Source organism: Cebus imitator, unplaced genomic scaffold (assembly GCF_001604975.1).
Source record: "Cebus imitator isolate Cc_AM_T3 unplaced genomic scaffold, Cebus_imitator-1.0 Scaffold226, whole genome shotgun sequence".
NCBI classification, from domain to species: Eukaryota; Metazoa; Chordata; class Mammalia; order Primates; family Cebidae; genus Cebus; species Cebus imitator.
The window spans coordinates 269,211-292,348 of record NW_016107541.1 but is presented as its reverse complement, the minus strand read 5'-3'; the positions used below and the strand labels follow the sequence as shown (position 1 = coordinate 292,348).

Here is a 23,138-nt window from a genome sequence, read left to right as displayed (position 1 = left end):
TGAAGCCATCTGACCCAAGGCTTTGTTTGGAAGGTTTTAAATTCAAGATTTAATTTTTAAATAGGTATAAAAATTAAAAGTATTGTTTTTCTGTTTTGTGTATCAGTTTTGGTAAGGTGAATTTTTTCAGAGAATTTGTCCAATTCATCTAAATTTTCAAATAATTGACATAAGAATGTTGATTATGTTTTCTCCTGATTTTTAACAAGTCTGCAGGATGTGTCATAATGTTTCTTATTTCATTCCTGATATTGGAAATGGGCCCTTTTTTCTGGTTTATTTTTTGCTAGGAGTATATCAATTGTATTAATCTTAACCAACTTTTGTTTTGCTGGTTTTCTCTATTGTATTTTCTGTTTTTTCTATTTCACTGGATTCTTCTTTCATCTTTATATACTTCTCTATCCCTGGTGCTTAATTTGCTGGTCCTTTTCTAGCTTCCCAAGACGGGATCTTTGATCACTGACTTTTTAGCTTTTAAAATTTTATGATATAAGCATGTACACCTATAAATTTTCCTTCAAGCACTGCTCTAGCTGCATCATTCAAATTTTGGTATCTCCTTTTATTCTTCATCAAAATATTTTCTAATTTCCCTTGTGATTTTTCTTTGACTAATGGAAAATTGTTCTGTGTATTGCTTCTTTTCTAAATATTTGGTGATTATTTTTAGTTCCATTTAGTTACTGACTTCTGGTTTAATTCTCAGAAAACATGCACTGTACAGTTGTAATCTATCTTTTCGAAAGTTGGTCTATGCTGGTGATTATTCAGTATAAACTATAAGATAATTTCTATTCTGAACTTGTTGGCTTTAGAGTTATATATGTCAATTAGGTTCAATTGGCTAATTATATTGTTAAAAATCTTTTGAAGGCTTCCAGATAATTTTATTTGCTTTTCCTTTCTGCTACTAATAAGTGGTATGTTAAATTTCCCAGTTTTAATTTAGGTTTGCCTTTTTCTCCTTTTAGTAATGACAACTTCTGCTTTATATATTTTGAAGCTTCGCTATTAACTGCATACATAGAATTTTCATGTCTTCAATTGACTTACAGTCACTGTGAAAAATATCTCTAGTACTATTGCTTTTATATCTCATTACTATTGCTTTGTGTGAACTTAAAATAGATTTTTAGTTCAATCAATTCTGCTTCCTCAACCTCCCAAGTAGCTGGGATTACAGGCATTCATCATCAAGCTCGGCTAATATTTTACTTTTAGTAGAGGTGTGTTTTCACACGTTGGTCAGGCTGGTCTCAAACTCCCAACCTCAGGGAAATATTTTGTCCCTTTCTGTGATAACTACATCTACTTTCTTGTTTGCATGGTATATCCTTTTCCAAATTTGCAAACTTTCTTAATCTTAAAATGTGTCTCTTCTCAACAACATATTGGTAGGTTTGCTTAATAATCTTTCACTTGAATTGTTTAGTACAGTTAAATGTAACATAATTACCACATGCTTTTAGCAACATGTACTTGGTTTGCATAGGGTGCCCACTGTAAATAAATGTGAGAGGTATAGATTTATGGGACATGGCTGTCCAGAAAATGTTGTATCAGCTGTCTAAATTTTGGCATATAATGCAGCAATATTTGGTATAAAATATAGACATTTCTTGACCTAAATAGCTCCTTTTTAAATAAGTCATACCCCATAAGCAATGTAGGCATCACGTGGTAAATCTCAGTTAGGAAGGGCCTGCTGTGGCAAGTAAGAACTTGGGGAATGGGACAGGCAGTCCTAGAAAATTACCTGTACCTTTGCTATTAGTCAAGCTTGATGATGGTTAACATCTCTGACTCATATGTCTGATTTGATAATCTTATCTTTTGCGGTTGCCTGCTTCAATCACAACCACAATAATCCCTTTAGAGTGTAAGCTAGGCCATGTTAATCCTCTTGTTACAGGTAGTCAGGCATGAGCAGGGCAGAAGAGGGCTCTCCCACCCATTAGAAATGTTGAGTTCAGGCATGATCACAATGCCTCTCTAAAAGTGAGAAACTGGCAGCCAGTGCCAGGGAGAGGCCATTTTCTGATGGTCTGCACCTGCTGCACTAAAGCAGTAATTGAATACAGACACTAGGAAGAAGCCACTTCCTGGGCATGCGCATTAAGTGACAAAATTGCAGAGACTGACCTTCAGGGCACTCCACAGGAAAAGGGAAGAAAGCCTCAGATGGGCTTGTATACAGCTCCCTAAACACTGCGGGTGCTCACTTCTCAAGGGTACGGGGGGCACTGCGCGTGCGGGCAGCCCACCCTAAGGGAAGAATCATGGGAAAAGGGCCAGCCTATAAAGTTCTAGCATCATTGTTAAACAGAGCACTTGACCTTGGTGCCAGCTTGGGTCTCTTCCAAGCACACTCTTCTTTCTTCCCTGCTCTAAAGCCTTTTAAATAAACTTCCACTCCTGCTCTAAAACTTGCCTCAGTCTTTTTCTGCCTTATGTCCCTCAGCTGAATTCTTTCTTCAGAGAAGGCAAGAACTGAGGTTGCTGCAGACCCATACAGGTTCGCTGCTGGTAACTCAAATACCTTCTACTGTTAACACTTTGACCAAATGGCTTTCTATTCATTTAGAGTAAAAGCCAAACTCCTATGATCGTCTGAAACCATTATCAGACCTCCCCATTTCTCTTCTGTAGTCATCACTTATTAGTTTCTCCCTTTGGCACTCTGCCCAATAACCAATGCCCTCCTTGCTGTTCCAACTTGAAGGGCAGTTCTGTCACAAGCATTTGAACTAGAGTGACTCCATCTTGAGTAAAGGCTGGGTAAAATGAGGCTAAGGCCTGCTGGGCTGCATTCCCAGGAAGTTAGGTATTCTTAATCACAGTATGATAGGAGGTCAGCAGGATTGGTATCACAAGATACAGGTGGTAAAGACCCTGCTGATAAAACAGGATGCTGGAAATAAACCAGCCAAAACCTGCCCAAATTAAGATGGCGACAAGTGACCTCTGGTAGTCCTTACTGCTCATTATATGCTAATTATAATGGATTAGCAGCACCATGACAGTTTACAAATGCCATGGCAACATCCAGAAGTTATCCTATATGGTCTAAAATGGGGAGGAACCCTCAGTTCTGGGGAAATCCCCACCTCTTCCTGGGAAAACTCATGAATAATCTGCCCTAGCATATTATCAAGAAATAACTGCAAATAGTCATTTGGCAGTTCTTTGGGCTGCTCTACAGAATTGCCATTCTTTACTTCTCTAATAAACTTATTTCTCACCTTACTCTATGGACTCACCCCGAATTCTTTCTTGTGCGGGATCCAAGAACTCTCTCTTGGGGTCTGTATTAAGACACATTCCCTGTAACCATTCTATCTCAGGGCCTTCATTCTGACTTTTCCCTCCACAAGTTACTCACGATGGCTGGTCCTTTGTCTTTTTGAAGTCTACCTTCAGAGACTCCCTGACTATAGTTACCCCAACCCTCCATGATTGCAGGCCACACATCCCTTTACTCTGACTTGTCATCCTCCATAGCCTATATCACCTTCTCAGACCCCATGCAATTTACGGATTTATTATGTTTTGTCTCTCCTCAACATAATGTAAAGATCCCTGAGATCAAAAATGTTTTAACTATTTTAGTCACTGGGTGCACAGTACTTTGTGAAACAGATGATTGAATCCTCCCCCTGAAATTCACCTGAATTCCATGTGTACATTTAATAATTTAAGCTATGAATCATCTGCATGTGTTTAAAATTTTTCATTGTGGCCTCTGTGGGTTTTGTAGTTGCTTTTTTATTATATTAGAGTCAGTGAACAATGTTTTATTTTATGTAATTTGTTGAGTCTTTCTTTATGGCTTAGTCCATGGTCAGTTTTAAAATCGTTCAAGTGTATTTGAAATCAACATGGATGCCCAGTTTGTTGGGTGTAGCATATACATTAGTTTGCTGTGAAATCCAAATTCCCTTTTTATCTGAGAGTTTATGATTACATAGGACGATTGTTTCAGTATAACAGTGTAACTCACTTTAGAATAATCCACAAACACTGTTAAGTCTGAATCACAGAAAGGAATCCTCTAGGTGCAGTGAGCATTCTAATCAGAAAAGTCACATTGCAGAACTGCCTACTACAAGCTCTTTATTTTTACTACTAATTAGCATGAAGACTGGTAACTGAAAATAATGAATGCAATAATGGCTTGTTAGAATAACAGGTTAGAAAATGTCCCTCACTGCTAACACCAGTGGTATTCAAGACAGGGAATCAGGACAGAACTGAGACTACTCCCTACCCTTACACAACCAAGGTTAAAGACTTTATCTAGCAAGGCCCAGGTGATGCCTCAGGCTTACCTGTAAAATAGCACCTCCCCTCTCTAGGTTAGAAGATGGTTCATGATGATAACAAAATCTTGTCCCTAGAGTAGTCACAACCACCTTGTGACTACTCAAACCGTGAGTAAACTCTTCCTGCAAGGGGTGGTGGAGTGCCAAAAGAGAAAGCTAGAACTTCATTAAGCTTAGAAACTAGGTTGTTAGAACTGTTTGGTGCCTGATTACTAATAAATGTATGTTTAATAAATGTCTGTATGCACAGCAGCATTTATAATGATATCTATTTTCATTATCACTAGCTGGTAAGGCTGCAGGGAATAGCTGAATGATGCTCACCTAAAACTTACCTAGCAATTATCTAGAAAAAACCTGGATGCTGTGAATAAACAAAATGGGTTTAGGTCAGTTTCCAATACCAATTTATGATTGACTATTTGTCAGTTTCTTTTTACAGATAAAAATTTTGGGTCATGTAATTATAGATAGTATTGGCAGGTAGACACAAGTTCTTGCTCGTTGTATCTTATTTTTGCTGTCTCTTTTAATGATTTCACCTTAAGTGTATCTTGGCTGCAACATACAACCTACACATATAATTATGTATGTTACATAGTATTTGCTTAGTATATTTTCCTATCCCTTATTTTTAGATTGGTTTCTATTATAAAATACACAATGAAAATAAAATATGAGATTAAATAGCCACAAAAACTTACCAAATTTTAAGATGCCATTTCTTTCAGATCTTTATTTCTCAAAAGGGTCAGAAGTCTTCAACAAATAGGTTTTTTTTAAATGCCAAGCTATCAAATAAAAATATAATATATACTACAGTATAAAACAGTGAAAAAAATTATCATAACCCTTTATATTTTGTTTTGTTTAGGCAAATTTTAAGAGAATTAGACATTGGGAATCTAAAATTACAAGGATACTAACTAAAGTCAGTGTTTCAGGCCCAGGACACAGCTTGAGTGGTATCATGGAGATAAATAATGTGGGAAAACAAAAAAATGTGCCAAGAAGCAAAAATAAAAGATGAGAGAGGAACAAGGTTGTATCTATTTACTAAAATATGTGCATACTGGTACCTGTAAATTCAATGCAAATATCCCCAAATTTTGAAATTGTAATATAAAAAAAGTAACAGTGATAGATAAATCATATGCTAGAGTGAAATTTTAAAATACATTTCATATTTCTAGCATCATAAAAATAAATCCCTTTGTAAGAGACCTATCCTAAAATATTTATCAGAAATACAGCTTGGGTAATAAATAACCATTTGATAATTACATAAACATGTAACAGATATGCTCTACATGTATAGTTTAAGTATATTAATATGAGACTTCTTTATGGATATACATCATATAAAAATAAATCATTTTTATATATTTTTTTAAAACGTTGGCACTGTCACTGTAATTTCACAAAAATTTGCTACTCAGTGAATCTCCCTATTTCAGGAAGCCTCTGCATGTCAGGACAGTCTGTGAAGTTCTCTGGGAAGCAAAGGAGGCGCTAATGGGGAGCGAAGGCTGCCTCTCAGCTCAGGAGAGCTCACAGGCAACAGGGCAGCTTGGGGAAGGTCACAGACACAAGAAGGGCATAGAGGGAAGGTAAGTAAAATCAAATCAGTAAGTGTTGTTATATTGTTAAATGATCCAATCCCCAGTCCATCTCCTCCAAAAAATGTTAAAAGAAAAAATTTTTTTGAACATTTAGTGTCTTGGCACTGATAAAACCAACTTTTAGTATTTTCAGAAAAAAGAGCTTAATTCTCTTCTTTAAATTTCCGGCTCTATGACCAAATATCCTGAAGATAGCGTTTTTCTTCTTTTAAAGTGGCCAGGGTTTTCATCGCTTCTAGTTTGTCACCTCCAGCCTCTTTGCTTATTATTTCCACAAGGGCATCATTTACATCCTTGGCCATATTCTTAGCATCTCTAGAAAAGAAAATAATAAGATTATTGTTTGCAAACAGGAATTTTTACCAAATCCTCCTTAATTCCCAAGTTTCTCATTTCCTTTGACTCTACCACCACAGTTCTTCCCTCCCTCTTCTCAGGACATCTCACACAGACCTCCCAGCCTCATTCACTCCCAGCCCAGGCCTTCGTCTACGTTGATTGCTCTAAGAGGCAGAGCTGACCACACGGTTTCACATCTCCCAATCCTCCACAGGCTCTGGGTCCTCAGAGCAGGCCAAGGATTTCCTAGGTGTCAGGGAAGCATCTAAGGCCCCACCTCACTCCTGCTCACCTGCTGGCTTGCCCCTCATTTCCTGCCCTCCACTCTCAAGGCACACAGTGGACTCATACTCCTGAAGGGAACCAGATCTCTCGCATGCTTCTAGGTCTTTATACACACAGAGTTAGTAACAGACAACTTTACTGAGGAGTTAGTATGTGCCAGGTCCTTTTGAAGTGCTTCTATATCTTAATTCTTCAGAGGCTAGAAACAGGTACGTAAAATGGTACTGAGAGTGTACAATGCAAGCATTAACTTTCACCACTATTTCCCTGATAACAACTACTTCTGGGCTATTAAATATGTCAAAATCATTTCAGAACTTCTATGTCTATTCCTGTATTGAAGAATCCTGTCTTTTCCCTGCATATCTAGATTACTGGCTTCTCAGTCTTTTGTTTCTTCTACAGACATCACCAGTGGCCCTCTCCTACCCGACCTGGGCAGCAAGATGACTACTCACCCACACACATAAATACAGCCATTCTCATGGAGGAGGATTCTCGCCACCTGCTTGCCATGAAGCTGGATGTTGTCTTGCACGTACTTTGCTGGGGCTTCCTCCTCCCCAACAGGAGCATCTCGTGAGAAGGAAACTTTTAGATGAGTTAAGATCCCATGCTTAAGGAAATGTCTGAGTTCTTTTCTGAAATATAATATATAACAGATCACTAAAAAGCTGTCAAGTTGAAAAAGTCTGAGAATTAAAACTGTACACTCAGTGGCTGAGTACAATACTGGAACTGTACAGTACCTGAATAGATAATCCCTATCCTTATGCCGGCAGCCAAAAAACAACCACATTGCTCCAAAATTTCCATCTGGGTGTTCTTCTTGGAGTTTCTCTCTAAGTGGAAAAAAAAGTTCAGGTGTGTGATATAAGAAATATGTAAAACCAATCTCTTTCATTAGGAACTACCACCGAAAAACTCAGACACATTTGTAAAACACATCTCTGCAGCTGAACATTCAGTCATTTAATTCACATTTTACTCTCCATAGGCTGTCATGGCCACTCCAGCAGACACCACACTAGGCAGACACCACACTAGTGTGTGGAGAAGTGGCTACATAAGACACACATGAAATGAGGACAATTCAAAGTATCACACTGTGAAATCCAGAGAGAGTTCTAGATTCAATAATGTTAATAGCAATTTAATGAATAAATAAATTCTTAACATGGAAAAGTGGCACAGGGCTGGTAGAATGTACAAAGTGTCTATGAAATGATGAACACACTCATCTGTAACTATGCTTTTGCTTCCTTAAGGAAAAAATTAAAATGAAACAAAATAACTGTCCGAAGGACAGGGCTCTACTACCTGAGGAACAGTACCTTAGACTTGCTCATTACTTCACAAATATAAACGGAAGTATGATTTTATTTACTTATTTCATATCAAATACTTCTGATACAAAGTTACACTTATTAATATTCTGTTGGAACTTACTGATGTTTAATGTTGAAACTTTTACTATAATTGGATCTGCCACTACCAATTTTATCCAATTAAGGGATAGCTACAACAGCTGTGTATATCATCACAGTACGAAGTTATGCCCAACATTTGTCCCCAACTATATATGCTATAAACCATAGTGTAGCTGAAAAAATAAAAACTCAAAGTGCCACAGGAAAAAAGGGAGTTCTGGGACAAAGCAAAACCTCTATATTATATGTTTACTTTTTCCATGGTGACAAATTATGTTATCACACATGGAATAATGATCTTTTAAATAAAAATTTTACAGTCAAAGTCCGATTATCCTAAAAATGACTAAATGAACAACAAGAAAAGGCTACTCAGGAATGCATTTTCCCATCAGCCAAAAAAAGAACATACCTATGTTGTAGGAACCCAATAAACGGTGCTATGCCGGTTCCTGGGCCCACCATTATGATGGGGATTGAGGGGTCATTTGGCAAGTGGAAAGAATTTGTTTTTCGAAGACAGATGGAGATCTGAAATATTAAACCAAATGTGTAAGTATGAAAGAAAACTGAGGCAAGAGCATATAACCAAGATGATCTTTGCTAAATAAATCAAGAAAGGGCAAATTCCCATCAAAAAAAATCACTAAATAGCAGCATTTGATTTTATTGAAACCATGAGAACATTTGTCACCACAGAAAGAAATCTGTCTTGCAAATTTTTCTTTTTTATTAAAATAAAAAATGCTTTAAAAAAACGACAGGTATCATGTCTGTAAGTAGAACACTATATAGATAATAATCAAACCAAGTTTCTTGGTCCATGGGTAAGATTTGCTTTCTAGTGGGCAGCCAATAGTACATATTATGGAGAGACGCACTCTAAATATGAAGATATGATTCTTCATGTTTGTAGATGAAGGCCCAATAAAGATTACTATCACAATGAGGTTGAAAATTTTTAAATAAATATCAGGCACCTTAAAAAGAAATTAAGGGGCTGCTCCAAATATTCTAAATAATGGTGTTGTATTTGCTATTCTGGGTCCAATATTACCAATAATTATCTTTGTTATAACTAAATAAAATCTTTAACAAAAAGATTTTGTTAAAAAATTCCAGTTTCACTGTCATATGCAAAAGTCATACTGAGTGATATAAGGTTTAAGAATGACAGGACTCCCCTCCACCTTGCATGGTGGTGTAACTGTATACATTTTAACTGTTAATTCAAGGACAACTGTAGGAAGTAATAAGAGCTTGAACACCATACCTTTTAAATGAAGGAATGGCAGAGCTGTGTCTCATTACTGCTCTTACTTGGGAATGAAATTAGTTAACATTACATTAGCCTTATTTGCTTCATTCATTTAACAGATTTACTGAATGTATTTACTGTGACAGGCATTAGGGATACAGAAATGAACAAAACAACACTCCTGTCTTTATGGAACTTAACATTCTAGTGAGAGGAAAGAAAATAAACACACACATTATCATGTATATCCAGAGAATGATAGGTGATGACTTCCTAATGTCTTAGGAAGCAAAATTACAGAGGGTAAGGAAATGACGAGTGTGGCAGTGAGCTGCTCATTCAAACACCAATGTCAAAGAAGGCCCATGTCTACCATGAGACCTTTGACCACAATCTGAATCAAGTTGAGTTAGCCACGCCAGAGCATGCTCTGGCAGAAAAGAAAACACATGTGCAAAGATCCTGAGACAACAGCACACTTTCTAGGTTCTGGGGCTTTCTTCCTCGAAGGCTGCGGGCTGGCTGTGGTGCTGCTTCACTTGGGGTCTATGTGGAAAGAGCATCATGGCAGATGGGAAGAGGAAGAGAGCTAAGCTATGCCATGCCAGCAGGGATAGTGCTCCAGCTCAGATGTGGCAGATGCACACAGCCAGGCTGAACATCAGTGGCAGGGTTAATCTGTGAACAACTGTACTATCTGCCACAGTAGGGCAGGACGTGTGAAAGGTCTTGCAAAGGTCAACATTCTCTATAATTTGTAATAAATCATGGTACAACTAAACACAGGCAATTTCACATAATTTTAAATTGTATTCTTGATGGCTGCACTTCTAGTGCATACAGATGGGATAGTCAATAAAAATCTGTTAAAATGGGAAGGAAGGAGGAAAAGAGGGAGGGACGAAAGACGGAGCAGGTGAAAGGCACTCATGCTTAGTGTTTATGATACATGATAAACACACATTGTTTTTAATGTTCTGAAGATCATCTGCTATCTTTATACAATCACCAAGTGACATAGACTTTTATATCAGTACTATAATACTTCTTCTCAAAAAAGAAACAGCTTCTGTAAGGTTCCTAATATTTTTATGTATAATGAATATATGAAGTTTAATGAACACAGTAAAGTATTTCTCTGTTCCAGGCAGCAGATTTGAAAAATATCAAGTTAAAGGGCAATTTCAAGCAGCAATCATCCCTTAACCTCTCAAGTATATCCCAGGAGCTTTTCAATTCTAATAGCTTTAAAAAACCAAACTGCTCCTAAGCCAACACTCCAAGTGAATCACTGATTTCTTCATCACCATGAAGAAAGAGGACTTTATGATAAAGCCTGAAATGTTGCTTTATTTCAACCATTCTGTGGGCAAGAAGGTACAACTTTAAATTGTTCCCTATACACGTGGTCTTGAAATTCTGCTGAGTGCTGTATCAAAACATAAAAAGGTGTCAGTAAGTCCCGGTGTAAATGTGTCCATAATCTGTTCAGAAAATCACATAGCCCTTTACTCCTAGGTGCTGTAAAAGTATTTACCACCATAATGTCTTCTCAGTAATAGCACAAATTCAGATATCACACACCACAGATAAAAAAGGAGAGAAACAGGGATACGGGAATCCTACTAGCCAAAACTGGACAATATAAAATTAATCTTTAGTTGCCATCAGACTCCCAGTGTAGAACTACTTATTTGAGAGGCAGGATACAGCTTCAACATAAAATGAGACTGTCTCTCCTCACCCCCTTAAATACTTGCTGGACTCTTCTCCACTCCTCCCTTGGCCAATGTACTAAGAGTATCTACAGAAAAGGTCTTTTCCATGAACAGGACAAGCAAAGACCGTACTATATAAAATTCATGCTTTACACATTCAAAAAATACACACACTAATTAAAGAGTACATGGAAGTAAACAGTTTTCTGCTCTTCCAACAGAGATTTTAAAATTCACGAATAGAATACATTTTCTTATGATAGTAATGAAAGATGTGGGTGAGGCAACATTGGTTTTTCTAATCAAAGAGTATGAGTTCACAATGCTGAAGTTAAGGTGCTAGTACCTTAGGAGCCAGGACTTGCCTGCTGTCTTCATGGGACGCATATGTGTCTGGCTGAAGAATTGAGGCAACCAACGAGGCCAGCCAGCCTGTACACACTCCCTTCCGCACAACCTCTGCTGTGGCAGTAGATAGAAATTCCACAATATTGAAGACAAAATGAAGCTTCCCTGGGTGAAATAAACTTGAGCTGCAAAGACACACAGACAAGTTTTGAACTTGGTATCAGTACTACTACACATATGGGTCAAACTAAACCTTTTTTTACTCAATTAAGAAATATTTCCTCACAGGCTCTAATCTACCTTCCAAATCCTCATAGAGGAAAGCCATTATTATGTAATTAAAACCTGCCCCCCAACCCTCATACCCTCACATTTTGTGGTATCATTCGAGAAAAGTTTCCAATTTTATTTGCTTGCACTAGGACAAAATAAGATTTATAAAAACTAATATGTTCTAATGATCTTCATGCAAAACACTCATTCACTCAATATTTATTATAAACTTTTTACCAGGTGAAGGAATAGGGATAAATTCTAACAAATATCCATCTATTATCTACTGGTAAGATAATAAAACTTTAAAGTAACTGAAGTATACACCCAGAAAAGAGAAAACTAAAAATTCAAAGTAAAAACATCTTTAAAAGACATTCCTACAAAAACATATTTCTTTTCACATGACAGGGTAAATAATGCAAAAGATCTCAAATTCATTCTTAATTCCTTTTTCAACCAAAATAATAGTTCACCTTCTTGTATTATTACTGAAAGACAAAACAGAGAGCCAAATGGGAAAATGGTAGAGGCTTTGCAATGAAACAAAGGCCAGCGGGAGAATCCTATAAGCCAGTGCTCATCAAATGTTTTACAGTGGAACTTTTCTGTCTCCCCTCTCTTCCACAGCTGCTCGGTGAAGGTGGCTGGGCACATCAACACAGAAGCATGTGGAGGAGCCTGAGACTCTCCTTAGTGGGGAAACACAGTGCTGGGCCGTGGGGAGCCACCCAAGATGTTAAAATCTATGAAGTCCCAGAGGACAGGAGCTCTGTGATTCTTCTTCTGCTTCATTACGCCTGGTACTGTCTTCCATAAATCAGGTAAGTTTTCACTGAATAAATTAGTAAACTAAGGATTTGGAAGCTTGAGTGCCCTAAGATTTTAGAGAAATGATGGTAAATATTATCTGAATGAATATTAGTACCTTGCACATGAATATGGTCTGGGTTGGAGTTTAGGAAGATGTTCTAGAAAAAAAATAAAAGAAGCAGCTATTAGTTCACTACTACTGAACATAACCTTACCTAAAAGATAAAAAAAATAGTAACAATCCAAAGGCCTAAATTTATCCATGTCTTATTTAGAACACTCAAAACATGTCCTAGTTTTAAATATTATTTAAGAGCATGTATAAACTATATGTGCTCAAGTAAAATATTACTATTTTTTTCCTTCAATTCCTCAAGTTAAAAACCAGATATGATGCATTTCCTTACTCCTAAATCAGGATTTCTACTCATATGCTAGATTTTTAAAGCTAAGGCTCCTAGTAACAGGTCCATGAGTAAGCCCTTATTTGGTTTGTGCAGTTTTCTACAGGAAGGTGTCCAGTTTTCAGATTTAAAATAAAGTCATGATCCCAAAAACATTAAAGGCTATTCTTTTATGAATTACTGAAAATACTTAGCTTGAAATATTTTCCATCTTACAATAAATGTGTTTGGTTTTTAAAAATTATCAAAACATTCAGTGATTTCAAAATACATAGGTATTATTTCAAAAGCAGGTTAAGGAATCTATATTTAAATATCTAACTGTCCACTAATAAACTTTGAAATGTTTATGTTTTGGTATGTTTTATTTTTAGCAGTTATTTGATTGAAAATTTGAAAAAAATCTATCTATAATGGCTTAGAGTTTCAATAAACATCAAAATAACGTGTAGTAGGGTGTTTGACTTAATATTCAACTTTAGATATTTTTATTTTTCTTGAAGAAATTAAAAAATAATATAATTCTTTATAAATCCCAATGACTAATTTTTTTATACAACTATGTAATAAGTGGTAGTGTTACAAACATACTAAAAGGTAACAAAAAAATCTACAAAATAATTGAACTGAATTAGCATATGATAAGAGAACTTTCCAATACTACTTAGAACTCCCCACCCTGTGTTCTGTCTGTCATCCTAATCCTGCTGACAGTTCTCGGAAATTTCACTGAAGAAGGAGAGAGGGCCAGCCTGAGGACAGGATGGCAAGAAGAGCAGCCTCACTCAGCAACACAGTCTTATCATTTTGGGGAGTTCCTACGTGAAAAGAACACTAAGAAAAAGGAGGAGAAATCAGGACCTGGCTTGCAAAGGAGGGTGCCTATAACTGTACTGGGTATAAAAAAGGATCTTGCTGGCCTAACAGTAAAAAGGACAATACACAATTTGGTGTCACCAAAGACAAATGCAAATGTTAAAGGCATGACTACTTATCACTATGGGAAAGATGATAAAATTACAAGCACAGGAAAGTAATAAAGTCTTCAAAGTCCTACAAAACTCTCAGTCTTCGCCCCTAGCAAGCATTTTCAATCCTTTCCTGAGAGGCAGAAAGGCCCCATGACACTGACTACTCAGGGACAATGCTGAAGTCTTTTCTGTTGGAGTATGAGAACTAGAAGAGTCAGTCTGGGCAAAAATGTGATGGTTCTCTGCCTGGCAGTACCCTGAGTATGTCAACTTGTACTGGTATGACACAATCCCCTTTTGCTCCTGAAGGACCCTTGATCTGGACTTGCTCAGATGGGGGCATTTCTGCATATAGAGTACAGACTGCATCAACCTCTATCAATTAAATATGATGTTCCTTATCTTTGAAAAAGATAGCTTTTTAATGAAAAGCTCATTTTTAGACCTTTAGCTAAACAAGCTTTCTGAAAAAAACGTTAAATTAGAAAAGATGGTCAATCCTGAGCCAAAAAAAATAATTACAACTAACTATATTAAGAGAGAAAACGATAGTGACACTGCTGGAAGACAAAAGACGAAATCAAAAGTTTGGAAGGGGAATTCTGTGACTTCCAGAAGGCAGCACAGATGTCACAGTGCCCTAAGATGTTTACTTACCAATCACCACCATTCATTTAGATGCATTCTCACTATGCACAGAATACAAAGGGTAAGATAAGAGCAGTAAATTTTCTTTACTACAGAAAGGTGGTTCACCTACCAGTGCAAGAACAGCCACCACGGTGCTTGTGAAAGTGACTACTCACCGAGGAGGAGACTGAGCGGTGGCTGGCAAGAAGGAAAAGTGAGGAGGAGATCCAACAAGCAGGCACAGGCGTTGCGCACAAAGCGGTTATAATCGGCTGCCCCTTGTTTACTGCACAGTTCCTGTAGCCTGCGCTTTTCAGCACTGTCACTGGTATAGTCCACAAGGGCTCGCAAAAATGCCTACAAAAAGGAGGACACCTTAAATCATGACACACTCTGTGGGCAGAGCTATTAGAATATTCAGTTAAGTATCCACCTGGGGATGCACCCAATTACCCAAAAAAAAAAGAGAAAGCCACTACGATTTGTTGTCAGGAGGAAGGAATTTAATTTACCATTTGCTTTAATGTTAACTTGTTGGAAAAATTCCACAATAAATAAAAATAATAAAATTCTGAATTCTAATTCTCAAAGTCCAAACTCCTGGACAAAACATCAAACTTGCTAATAAAAACGTTTTATTTCAATGCAATTACAAGCTATTAATTACATGCATACATAGCTTATTTCTCAAGGGCTCTTTAGGAACAAAGCACTTCAGTAATTATCTGCATCAAATGTTACATGAAATGCTAATGGGTATTGCTACTGTAAATTCTTGGCTCAGATGATTGTGTCCTGGACTGCCTTAACAGGCAGACAAAATCACTGTTCCCAAAGGAGTCACAGGTTTCCAAAGGCTTTGCTGAAGAATCTGTCTAAAATACCTAGACACTAACAAATGACACGTGTTCCTCCAAGTGCCAAACTCAATGTTGAACAAAAACGAGAACTCAGGAAAGGCTGCTGAAAGCACACCCCAAATCTCTGCATAGACCTTTGGCAAGATATTAAAAAATCTACCAATAACGCTTTGTAAATTCTAAAGCTAATACAATCTCCTATATTAAAAGCTAAAACAGTGACAGTTTTAAACCCTTGCTTTATTCACTCTAGAACAACAAAAACTTTATAGTACTAAAACAGGAAATACTGCACTATTTTTGGAGAACAAGCTGACAAACCTGACAAACATTACTACAACTTAAACCGTAAATATTTTTAAAACAGCAATTCTACTCCAAGGAATTTTTGTTTTACAAACATATTTCAAGTAAGTGTGCAAAGATTAATACAGTACAAGAATGTCTGCCTCGCTTTCTTAATAGTTGAAAAAGCAAAAATGACTCAATTGTCCATAATTACATCAACAAATTATGGCATATCTATAGTAACCATTAAAACTCTTTCCATCCTGAAATATACAGATGCTTGATTTGTTAAATAAAAAGGGCAAGTTATAGAACAACACATGTAATACGGGCCCCCATTTTTTTCCTCTGGAAAACAAAATTCAAGTGTCAACTCTGAGAGTTTGATTATAAAATACTTTGGTTTCCTGGGTTATTTATTTCTATATCCAGAATTTTTCCAATGAGCTACTATTTAAAAAAAAAAAAAGAAAGAAAGAAAAAAGACACATACACACACACACACTTTACACAAATTTTAAAGCAGAGCTGAACCAAAATTGTGACTTAATCAGTAAGCTCTCATCAAAGTAAATTAATTCTAAATTTACTCAAATTACATCTCTAGCTGATTACCAGGAAAGGAAGATGGAAAAAAAATTATGTGTGTCTATGTGTATTTAGGGAGAGCTGAGTCTCTCTCTAAAGCAGTTTACTCACCCAAGACTAGAAATACAATAAACATATTAATAAAATGATACCAAAATTACACTGGGGAGATGATGGTCTAATTACAACACTCTTCTGCTCATATCAATACAAGTGTGGCAAGGCACAAGTGAAAAATTTTATTCACTAATAGCCACTTCAGGGAACTGGTTAGAAGAAATCAGTTTACAAGTAGTTTTAAAAAACAGTTTCTGGTACAATACTGACATCTAGTGGATTGTTCTACCTCCAAGTTCATGTAAAAATTGATTTTTACCTACCAAAACCCGTCCATTTCTCCTGAAGCATTCTGTTACAGCAATAAATAGTTATGTAGTATTACACAAAGGAGATCTTAACAACTGTGGCAAGTGGCAAGTGGTGGTGGGGAGAATCCTAAGCTCTCATTAGATTTTTCTGTCACCAGTTAAAGCAGCAGCAGTGATGTGTACCTGGGTAACACAAGGTCAACCGCAGTCACCTCCATCACTATGGAATGTGCTACACAGTTAATGACTAGTAAAAATAAGACTAAGAAAAAGCCCTATTTAAACAATCTCATTTCAATAGAAAACAAAAATTTTAATGCAAATACAACATAAAAAGATTTGTGTATGACAGTTATGATAGCACACACCCTTTGGAACTAATATTAAAAACATGCTACGAAGATCATATTTTTTAACACCACAAAGGGCAGATTCTAGATTTATTTAATCAATCCTAAACAAAGCTAATAAGCATATTTTAAAATAGTTACCTGAAGAAGACAGAAAAAAAATACCTTTTTAGGAATTGCTCGTATTTCAAGACACCAGGTAAAAATGAACTGGAGAGAACATCTCGCAGGTATATGCTGGGGTAAGGCAGCTCCTTTTCAGGTAAAGACAGGAAAGGGGTCCATGACATAGAAGATAAAGAATAAAATGTTTTACACTCCCCAAAACACAATTACCATAGTACTTTATAGCGCGTCAAAGTGCAATACAATTGTTGGCAATGTTTATTCAGCCAAAAAAATTTCCCGAAATGAATATAGTAAAAAAACTCTACCTTATAAAAAAGACAAAAATAATATAAATTCAAGATAAGCCAAATAAAAGAAAAGAAAATTACTGAAAATTAAGGAACAAAAAGCTAAAATGACAGCAGAGCTCCATTAGCATTATTCTCAAAAAAACATTCAGGGTCAAGATTCTAAGCAAATAACTAATATATTGATATTTTGAAAAATAACTTCTCAATTATGGACAAGGCAATTATTTCATGTAATAAATAAGCAGTAAGAAATATACTATGAGACGTAAACATAACAGGAAAATTTTATAAAAGAACCTGGTCCAATGCTTCTCAAAATCTACATTTACACTTACTTTTCATGTCCACAAATGTCCAATAATCACAATATCCATTATCTTTGTATTCAGTGTAATTAACATAAAAGTTAAGAAACCAGCAATACCAGTGCACACCTGTGTTCCTGGACCCTGAGGCACAGCTGAGCCCCAGCCATCTGTGTGGCCACCACACAGGACACTGATCCTTAGCGGCACACTCTCACCATAAGTTCCAGTCCTCTGGCCCATAACACCCGGATGTCACAGCATCAGGGCTGTACCTTTCTTCTTTGTGTCTGCCTTTACTTTCAAAAGCACACAGTGCTCTCTTTTATCTTCAAGCTGCAGTCTTTGGAGTAGGCTTTGTACCTCAGAATCACTGTTAGGACATATCACGCTGAAGGCATCTCCAGGCTGATAGGAAAAATCTGTTTTCTAGAGAAGAACCAAAATGAAAAAACCCAACAACTCCACTATATGTGTTACATACTTTAAGCTGTAGGGTAACAAAAATATAGTTTACGTTATATTATGAGTTTAATATATGAACTCAGAAAGAAAATAATTCTAATTCCAAAAACAAAAAAAACTTTGTTTTAATCAATAAGCCCAACTAACCAAATGAATGTACTTTCATTATAAGTAAGTACTATTAAAAAGAAATCCGGTAGTTATCCAGTGTTTTGCCTTTTATCATTGCATGCTTAATAAATGGAAGTCGGACTTCCTCGTTCTCACAGAGTAAGGGCCTATGGTGTTTTCAATAACCCATGTAAATATAAAAATCCATCTTACAAAAACATACATGTGCACACACACAAAAACATACATTATGACTGAATGAAACTAATCATGATAAAATGATTGGCTTTCAATTTTCTTCTCCTTACTTTCCTCTTTTCCTTGAGGGGGTAGGAAAGGATCTTTTTCCCTGAAGTATAAAACATTACACCATCTGGCTTGATATTGGTTGTAAGCAAACGTGGGCTGGAAAAGCCACCACTTCCCAAGTCAAGTCTATTCCCAGGCCCATTGCCTCCAAGCCTCAGGGCGACGCAGATGCAGGCTACCGCCCTGGGAAGAAGCATCTCACGACACAAGCTCACATTTCTTACTGGCAAGGGAGACAGACTGGACTAAGCACAGACCAATCCTTGCCTCTTTATGACAAAAATGTAAAATACCAGAATAAAAAATATTTTAGTCTACATAGTATTAATACTTATGGATGCAAAACCATCTATTTTTGACACATTGTATTTTTCTCTGTTAGGAAGTTCAATTAAATCTACACAGACAGCCTTAATGAGCCTTTGCTTTTCTGAATAAACAACCCACTTAACCTCTCAAGACTTTCATAAAATAAAGGGTTTGAGCTAAATATCTTTGAAGAGGTACTCAAGCACTAGTTTTAGGATTATCAATCAGTTTCTTAACAGTAGGGTAGGTAGGGTGGGAAGGGGGCCCACGGACGGGGCACACAGAGGCACACCTCACACTAAAACTGTATGCAAATGTTTCCATAATACAGTTGGCCCTCCATATCCTTAGGTTCTCCATCCTCAGACTCAACCAACCTTGGATGGAAAATATTTGGGAGGGAAAAAACAGTAAAAAATAACAACATAAATAATGCAAAATTTAAAACACAGTATAGAAACTACTTACACTGTGTTAGACTGTAAGTAATCCAGAGATAACTTAAAGTGTAGGGGAGGATGTACACAGATTATATACAAATACTGTAACATTTTACATAAGCGACTTGAGCTTTGAGGATTTTGGTAACTGAAAGAGGTCCTGGAACAAATCTTTTGAAGATACTGAAGGAGAAGTGTAATTATTTTTCAGGAGAGTCCATAATTTTTTCTAGATTCTCAAAGAAATCAAACTACTGCTCTGAGGAATTAACCCTAATCTGACTGTCTAGGTTCTATTTTTCTTTTCTTTTTTTAAAAAACTGAGACAGGGTCTCACTCTGTCACCCACGTTGGAGTGCAGTGGCATAATCACAACCCACTATAGCCTCAACCTCCTAGGCTCAAGCAATCATCCCATCTCAGCCTCCCAAGTAGCCCGGGCTACAGATGCATGCCACCATGCCCAGCTACCATTGTATTTTTTTGTAGAGACAAGGTCTTGCCATGTTACCCTGGCTGATCTAGAGCTCTTGGGGTCAAGTGACTGCCTTCGGCCTCCCAAAGTGCTGGGATTACAGGGAGAGCCACCTCGCTGGGCCTTAGGCTCTATTTCTAATTATGTGGCTGACCTTAGGTGAACAGCTTCCTTTCCTGGACTTTGTATATATAAAATGCTGTTCTGATCCCATTATTCTTTCATGGCTTATTGAGTAAGGCAGAATATCTTCTCAGGCTGAATCTCCCCTAGCTATTCCTCCTCCTAGCCCTTCCTTGAAGTGGAAAAGAAAATAGGGGTGGAAAGAAAAAAATGATGGGTCAGGAATAAAATGGCGAGATGTCCTGTCAGAGACCTCTCATCCTTCTGAGCATATATAACTAAGCATCACACAACTGAGCATATATAACCAAGCATCACACAACTCTTTCTGCACATCTTGACAATATGACTGTGTTGAGAAATAAATTTTGCAACTTACTGAAATGTCCAATTCTACCAGCAGAGTGGTTTTTATGGCATCATTCGTAGTAAGCTGAATTGCCTTTGAAATTGGAACTTGAAAAATTGGATCTGCTGAAATCACAGATGCTTGGCTTTCCTATTTGAGAAACATGTGACAAAATATAAGTGCAATTTTCAATTATCCCCTTCTTTCACTTAGTGACTATGCAAGATCCATAGGGTCTTACAAAACTTTCTGGCTACTTAGTATTCATTTCCAAAGTAAATGAGTGCAGACATATGGAGCTAGCTTTTCAGAAGAGAAGCTCAATTCCATTTCAAACCCTTTGTCTATTAGACATTATAATTTCTGAAATACACATAGAAAATACAAAATACTAGCATTTTCATGTAAAGATCTAGTAGTTTTCCTAACAAACTAAGTAAAGGCAAACAGTATATACGCAAATGTTTCAGGAAGGAGAGCTTAAAGGAAATGACAGATGTTTAAGGTTGCAACATGTGTGTGCAGATGGTCATAGGAACCCCCTAGTGTGGGGCAACGCTGTTCATATGGCTGCTGAGCAACTGAAATGTGGCTAGTGTCACTAAGAAACCCAATTCTTAGTTTTAACAAATGTTCATTAATTTAAATTTAAGTAGCCATATGTGGCTAGCAGCCCCTGTACCGGATATAGCAGATCTTGGAAAACTGCAAAAATATCAACTATTTATACTACTGCCTATTCCTTTTCTACCTTAATATTCCTAAGTTTAAAAACAGAAAATATTTTATCAATATTTTATCAGTTAATTTATTGTTGTTAAGTGGCCGTATGGGAAAGCTGGGAATGAGGGTCAGTTCTGGGTGTCTGGGAACCAAAATGTGGGTGCACTGAGATGCATCCCTAAGAAGACTGCCTTCTGCAAAGGCTGTGGCAGTGCTGACTAAGTCTGCCACCTGCAAGAACCACCTCAGCATTTTCAGGTCACACCTTGCCCTGACCACACCTCCTTCAGAGGCAGCCCACATCTAATATCTAATCAATGACTACAAAGGCCCAGTCTCTTTGTTCCAACTCAGGATAACTCCGAATAGCCACCAGCTCCAGAGAACCCTGTGGGATTGTTAGGCCTTTGCTGAGGCTGCACCGGAGTGTACCTTCTCACTGTGCCCAATCCTGCTTCCATCTCTCCAGTCCAAAGATGCTGCCATCAAGAGGATGCCCTAAAAACATCTCACTGTTTCACTCCTGGGAACCAACCTAGGACAGCCAGTGCCCAGGTAGCCTGAGAAGGGTGCTAAAATGGAGTCTGGAGCTGGATCATCTTCCTGGCTGACAATGAGAACATCACACCAGAGAGAGAGCAGACAGACAGCACTGCCACACAGCAACAATGCAACTGTAAGTAGCAGGGAGAGCCAGTGGAAGCAAACGCATTAGCTTGCAAGATTCAGATGCTTGAGAACTATGCAGAAATAGAAGAGAAGACTGGTGGGACTTTGGGGGCTACTGCTAAACTTCACTCACACTTGAAAAAAAATGCAAAAAGCTTAAATGATGAAGTCTACAATTAAGAATTAAGTATAAAAGCCAGGGGACATCCTCCGGAGCATAGAAAATGCAGTCATCTCATGCAGCCCACAACACCAAAGGCAGAGAAAGCCAGGGACTAACCAGGAATAAAATACTGAATACCCAGATTCCCTTAACTCTTTGAGCCTGCAGCTGTGGCCAGTCCTTCCCATTAAGAGTAGGAATCCCCTTCTTACACCTGGATGATGTCTGCCCACAACATATCCTCTAGCTCCCGTCACACCCCATCCCCTCTCCTGGTTGCTAGACTGACAACTGGGGTTGTCACGACACACTCAGCCACTGAAGCACTGGGCCAGCTAAAGGTAAGGGACTAACCCCTAAGAAAGTATATGACAAACACCATGCCCCCACGGGAGCCAGGAGAGTATGCACACGACAGACAGCTGAGGTCCTAGACTGAAGAGGGCAGGACACAGATGTAATAAATGGGTAGCCGACAAGGGCACTGGATCAATCCTTACAATGAAAAGAAATCAAGGAGGCATGTCAAGGGAGCTGTAGGCAGCTGCTCCAATAAAAATGATCCTCTACCCTGTCTCCAGACCTGTGACCCACTGACTGTAGGAGAGAAGGGGTCCCTAGGGGAGGGACTGTGCGACACTAGAAACTGTTCTTGGTAATGGCTTTGGCAGCCCTTCTCCCAAAGGGGAAATGGACACTGGGCTAAGGGGAACACTCAGACATTTCAGGGTCTATTAAGAAGAGGTTCAAATGAATGTTGTTACCCAGGGACCCAAGGCGTCAGGACAGCTCATCTATGACAGCAAGGCACATGGGGGCTGGGTAGTAAATGGACTCCTGGTCCAGGACCTCCAGTGGCCACTCAGCAGATGGCACAAGGCAACACTGAATTCTTGGCCTATGAGGTAAGACCTATCATAGTGAGGAAGGCCAAGAAGATTCTGAATCTGACGCCATCCTCCTCCCCAACCACCAAGACAGAACATGAGAAACAAAATAGCATCCTGGAGAGAGATCCAAGATGGCTGATCACTAGCAGCTCAGGATTGCAGCTCCCACTGAAACAGCAGAGAACAAGAGGACGCCACACTTTCAGATCAATTTTTGTTGCTCACGCACCAGGAGATTCCCAGCGGAGGAGCCCCACGTGTCGCCAGAGTGACTCTTGAGGCCGGTGAAGCGGTTTTGCCGCTGCCTTGGTGTGGCGGTTCTTGGTGCAGTCAGAAAAGCACCATCAATCTTAAAGCTGCTGTTTTGGCCGGCGTACTGGGTTGCTCAGATTCTAGTGCCGGGAATCAACAAGTTGGACGTCCATTCAGAAACCCAACTATAAAGACGGTAATTATAAAGACCACAGATGGATAAATTTATAACGAAGGGAAGAAACCAGCCTAAAAAGGCTGAGAAT

The 23,138-nt window shown here is 38.0% G+C and overlaps 1 protein-coding gene across 3 annotated transcripts in view; it reads right to left on the bottom strand.

Moving 5' to 3' along the window:
- Positions 1-5,033: 5,033 nt before the first annotated feature.
- The window catches only part of MTRR (5-methyltetrahydrofolate-homocysteine methyltransferase reductase), a 33,268-nt gene continuing 15,163 nt past the window's right edge, over positions 5,034-23,138 (bottom strand). For all 3 annotated transcript variants that reach the window (XM_037727280.1, XM_037727279.1, XM_017496923.2), the window contains exons 6-15: positions 20,206-20,325; positions 17,870-18,023; positions 17,036-17,124; positions 14,593-14,773; positions 12,527-12,569; positions 11,324-11,510; positions 8,414-8,532; positions 7,321-7,413; positions 7,030-7,212; positions 5,034-6,262 (exon numbers count right to left, since the gene is read on the bottom strand). In XM_037727280.1, the coding sequence (XP_037583208.1) occupies positions 6,118-6,262; positions 7,030-7,212; positions 7,321-7,413; positions 8,414-8,532; positions 11,324-11,510; positions 12,527-12,569; positions 14,593-14,773; positions 17,036-17,124; positions 17,870-18,023; positions 20,206-20,325 (1,314 nt within the window). In that variant the 3' untranslated portion in view covers positions 5,034-6,117. The remainder of the gene's footprint in view (positions 6,263-7,029; positions 7,213-7,320; positions 7,414-8,413; positions 8,533-11,323; positions 11,511-12,526; positions 12,570-14,592; positions 14,774-17,035; positions 17,125-17,869; positions 18,024-20,205; positions 20,326-23,138) is intronic.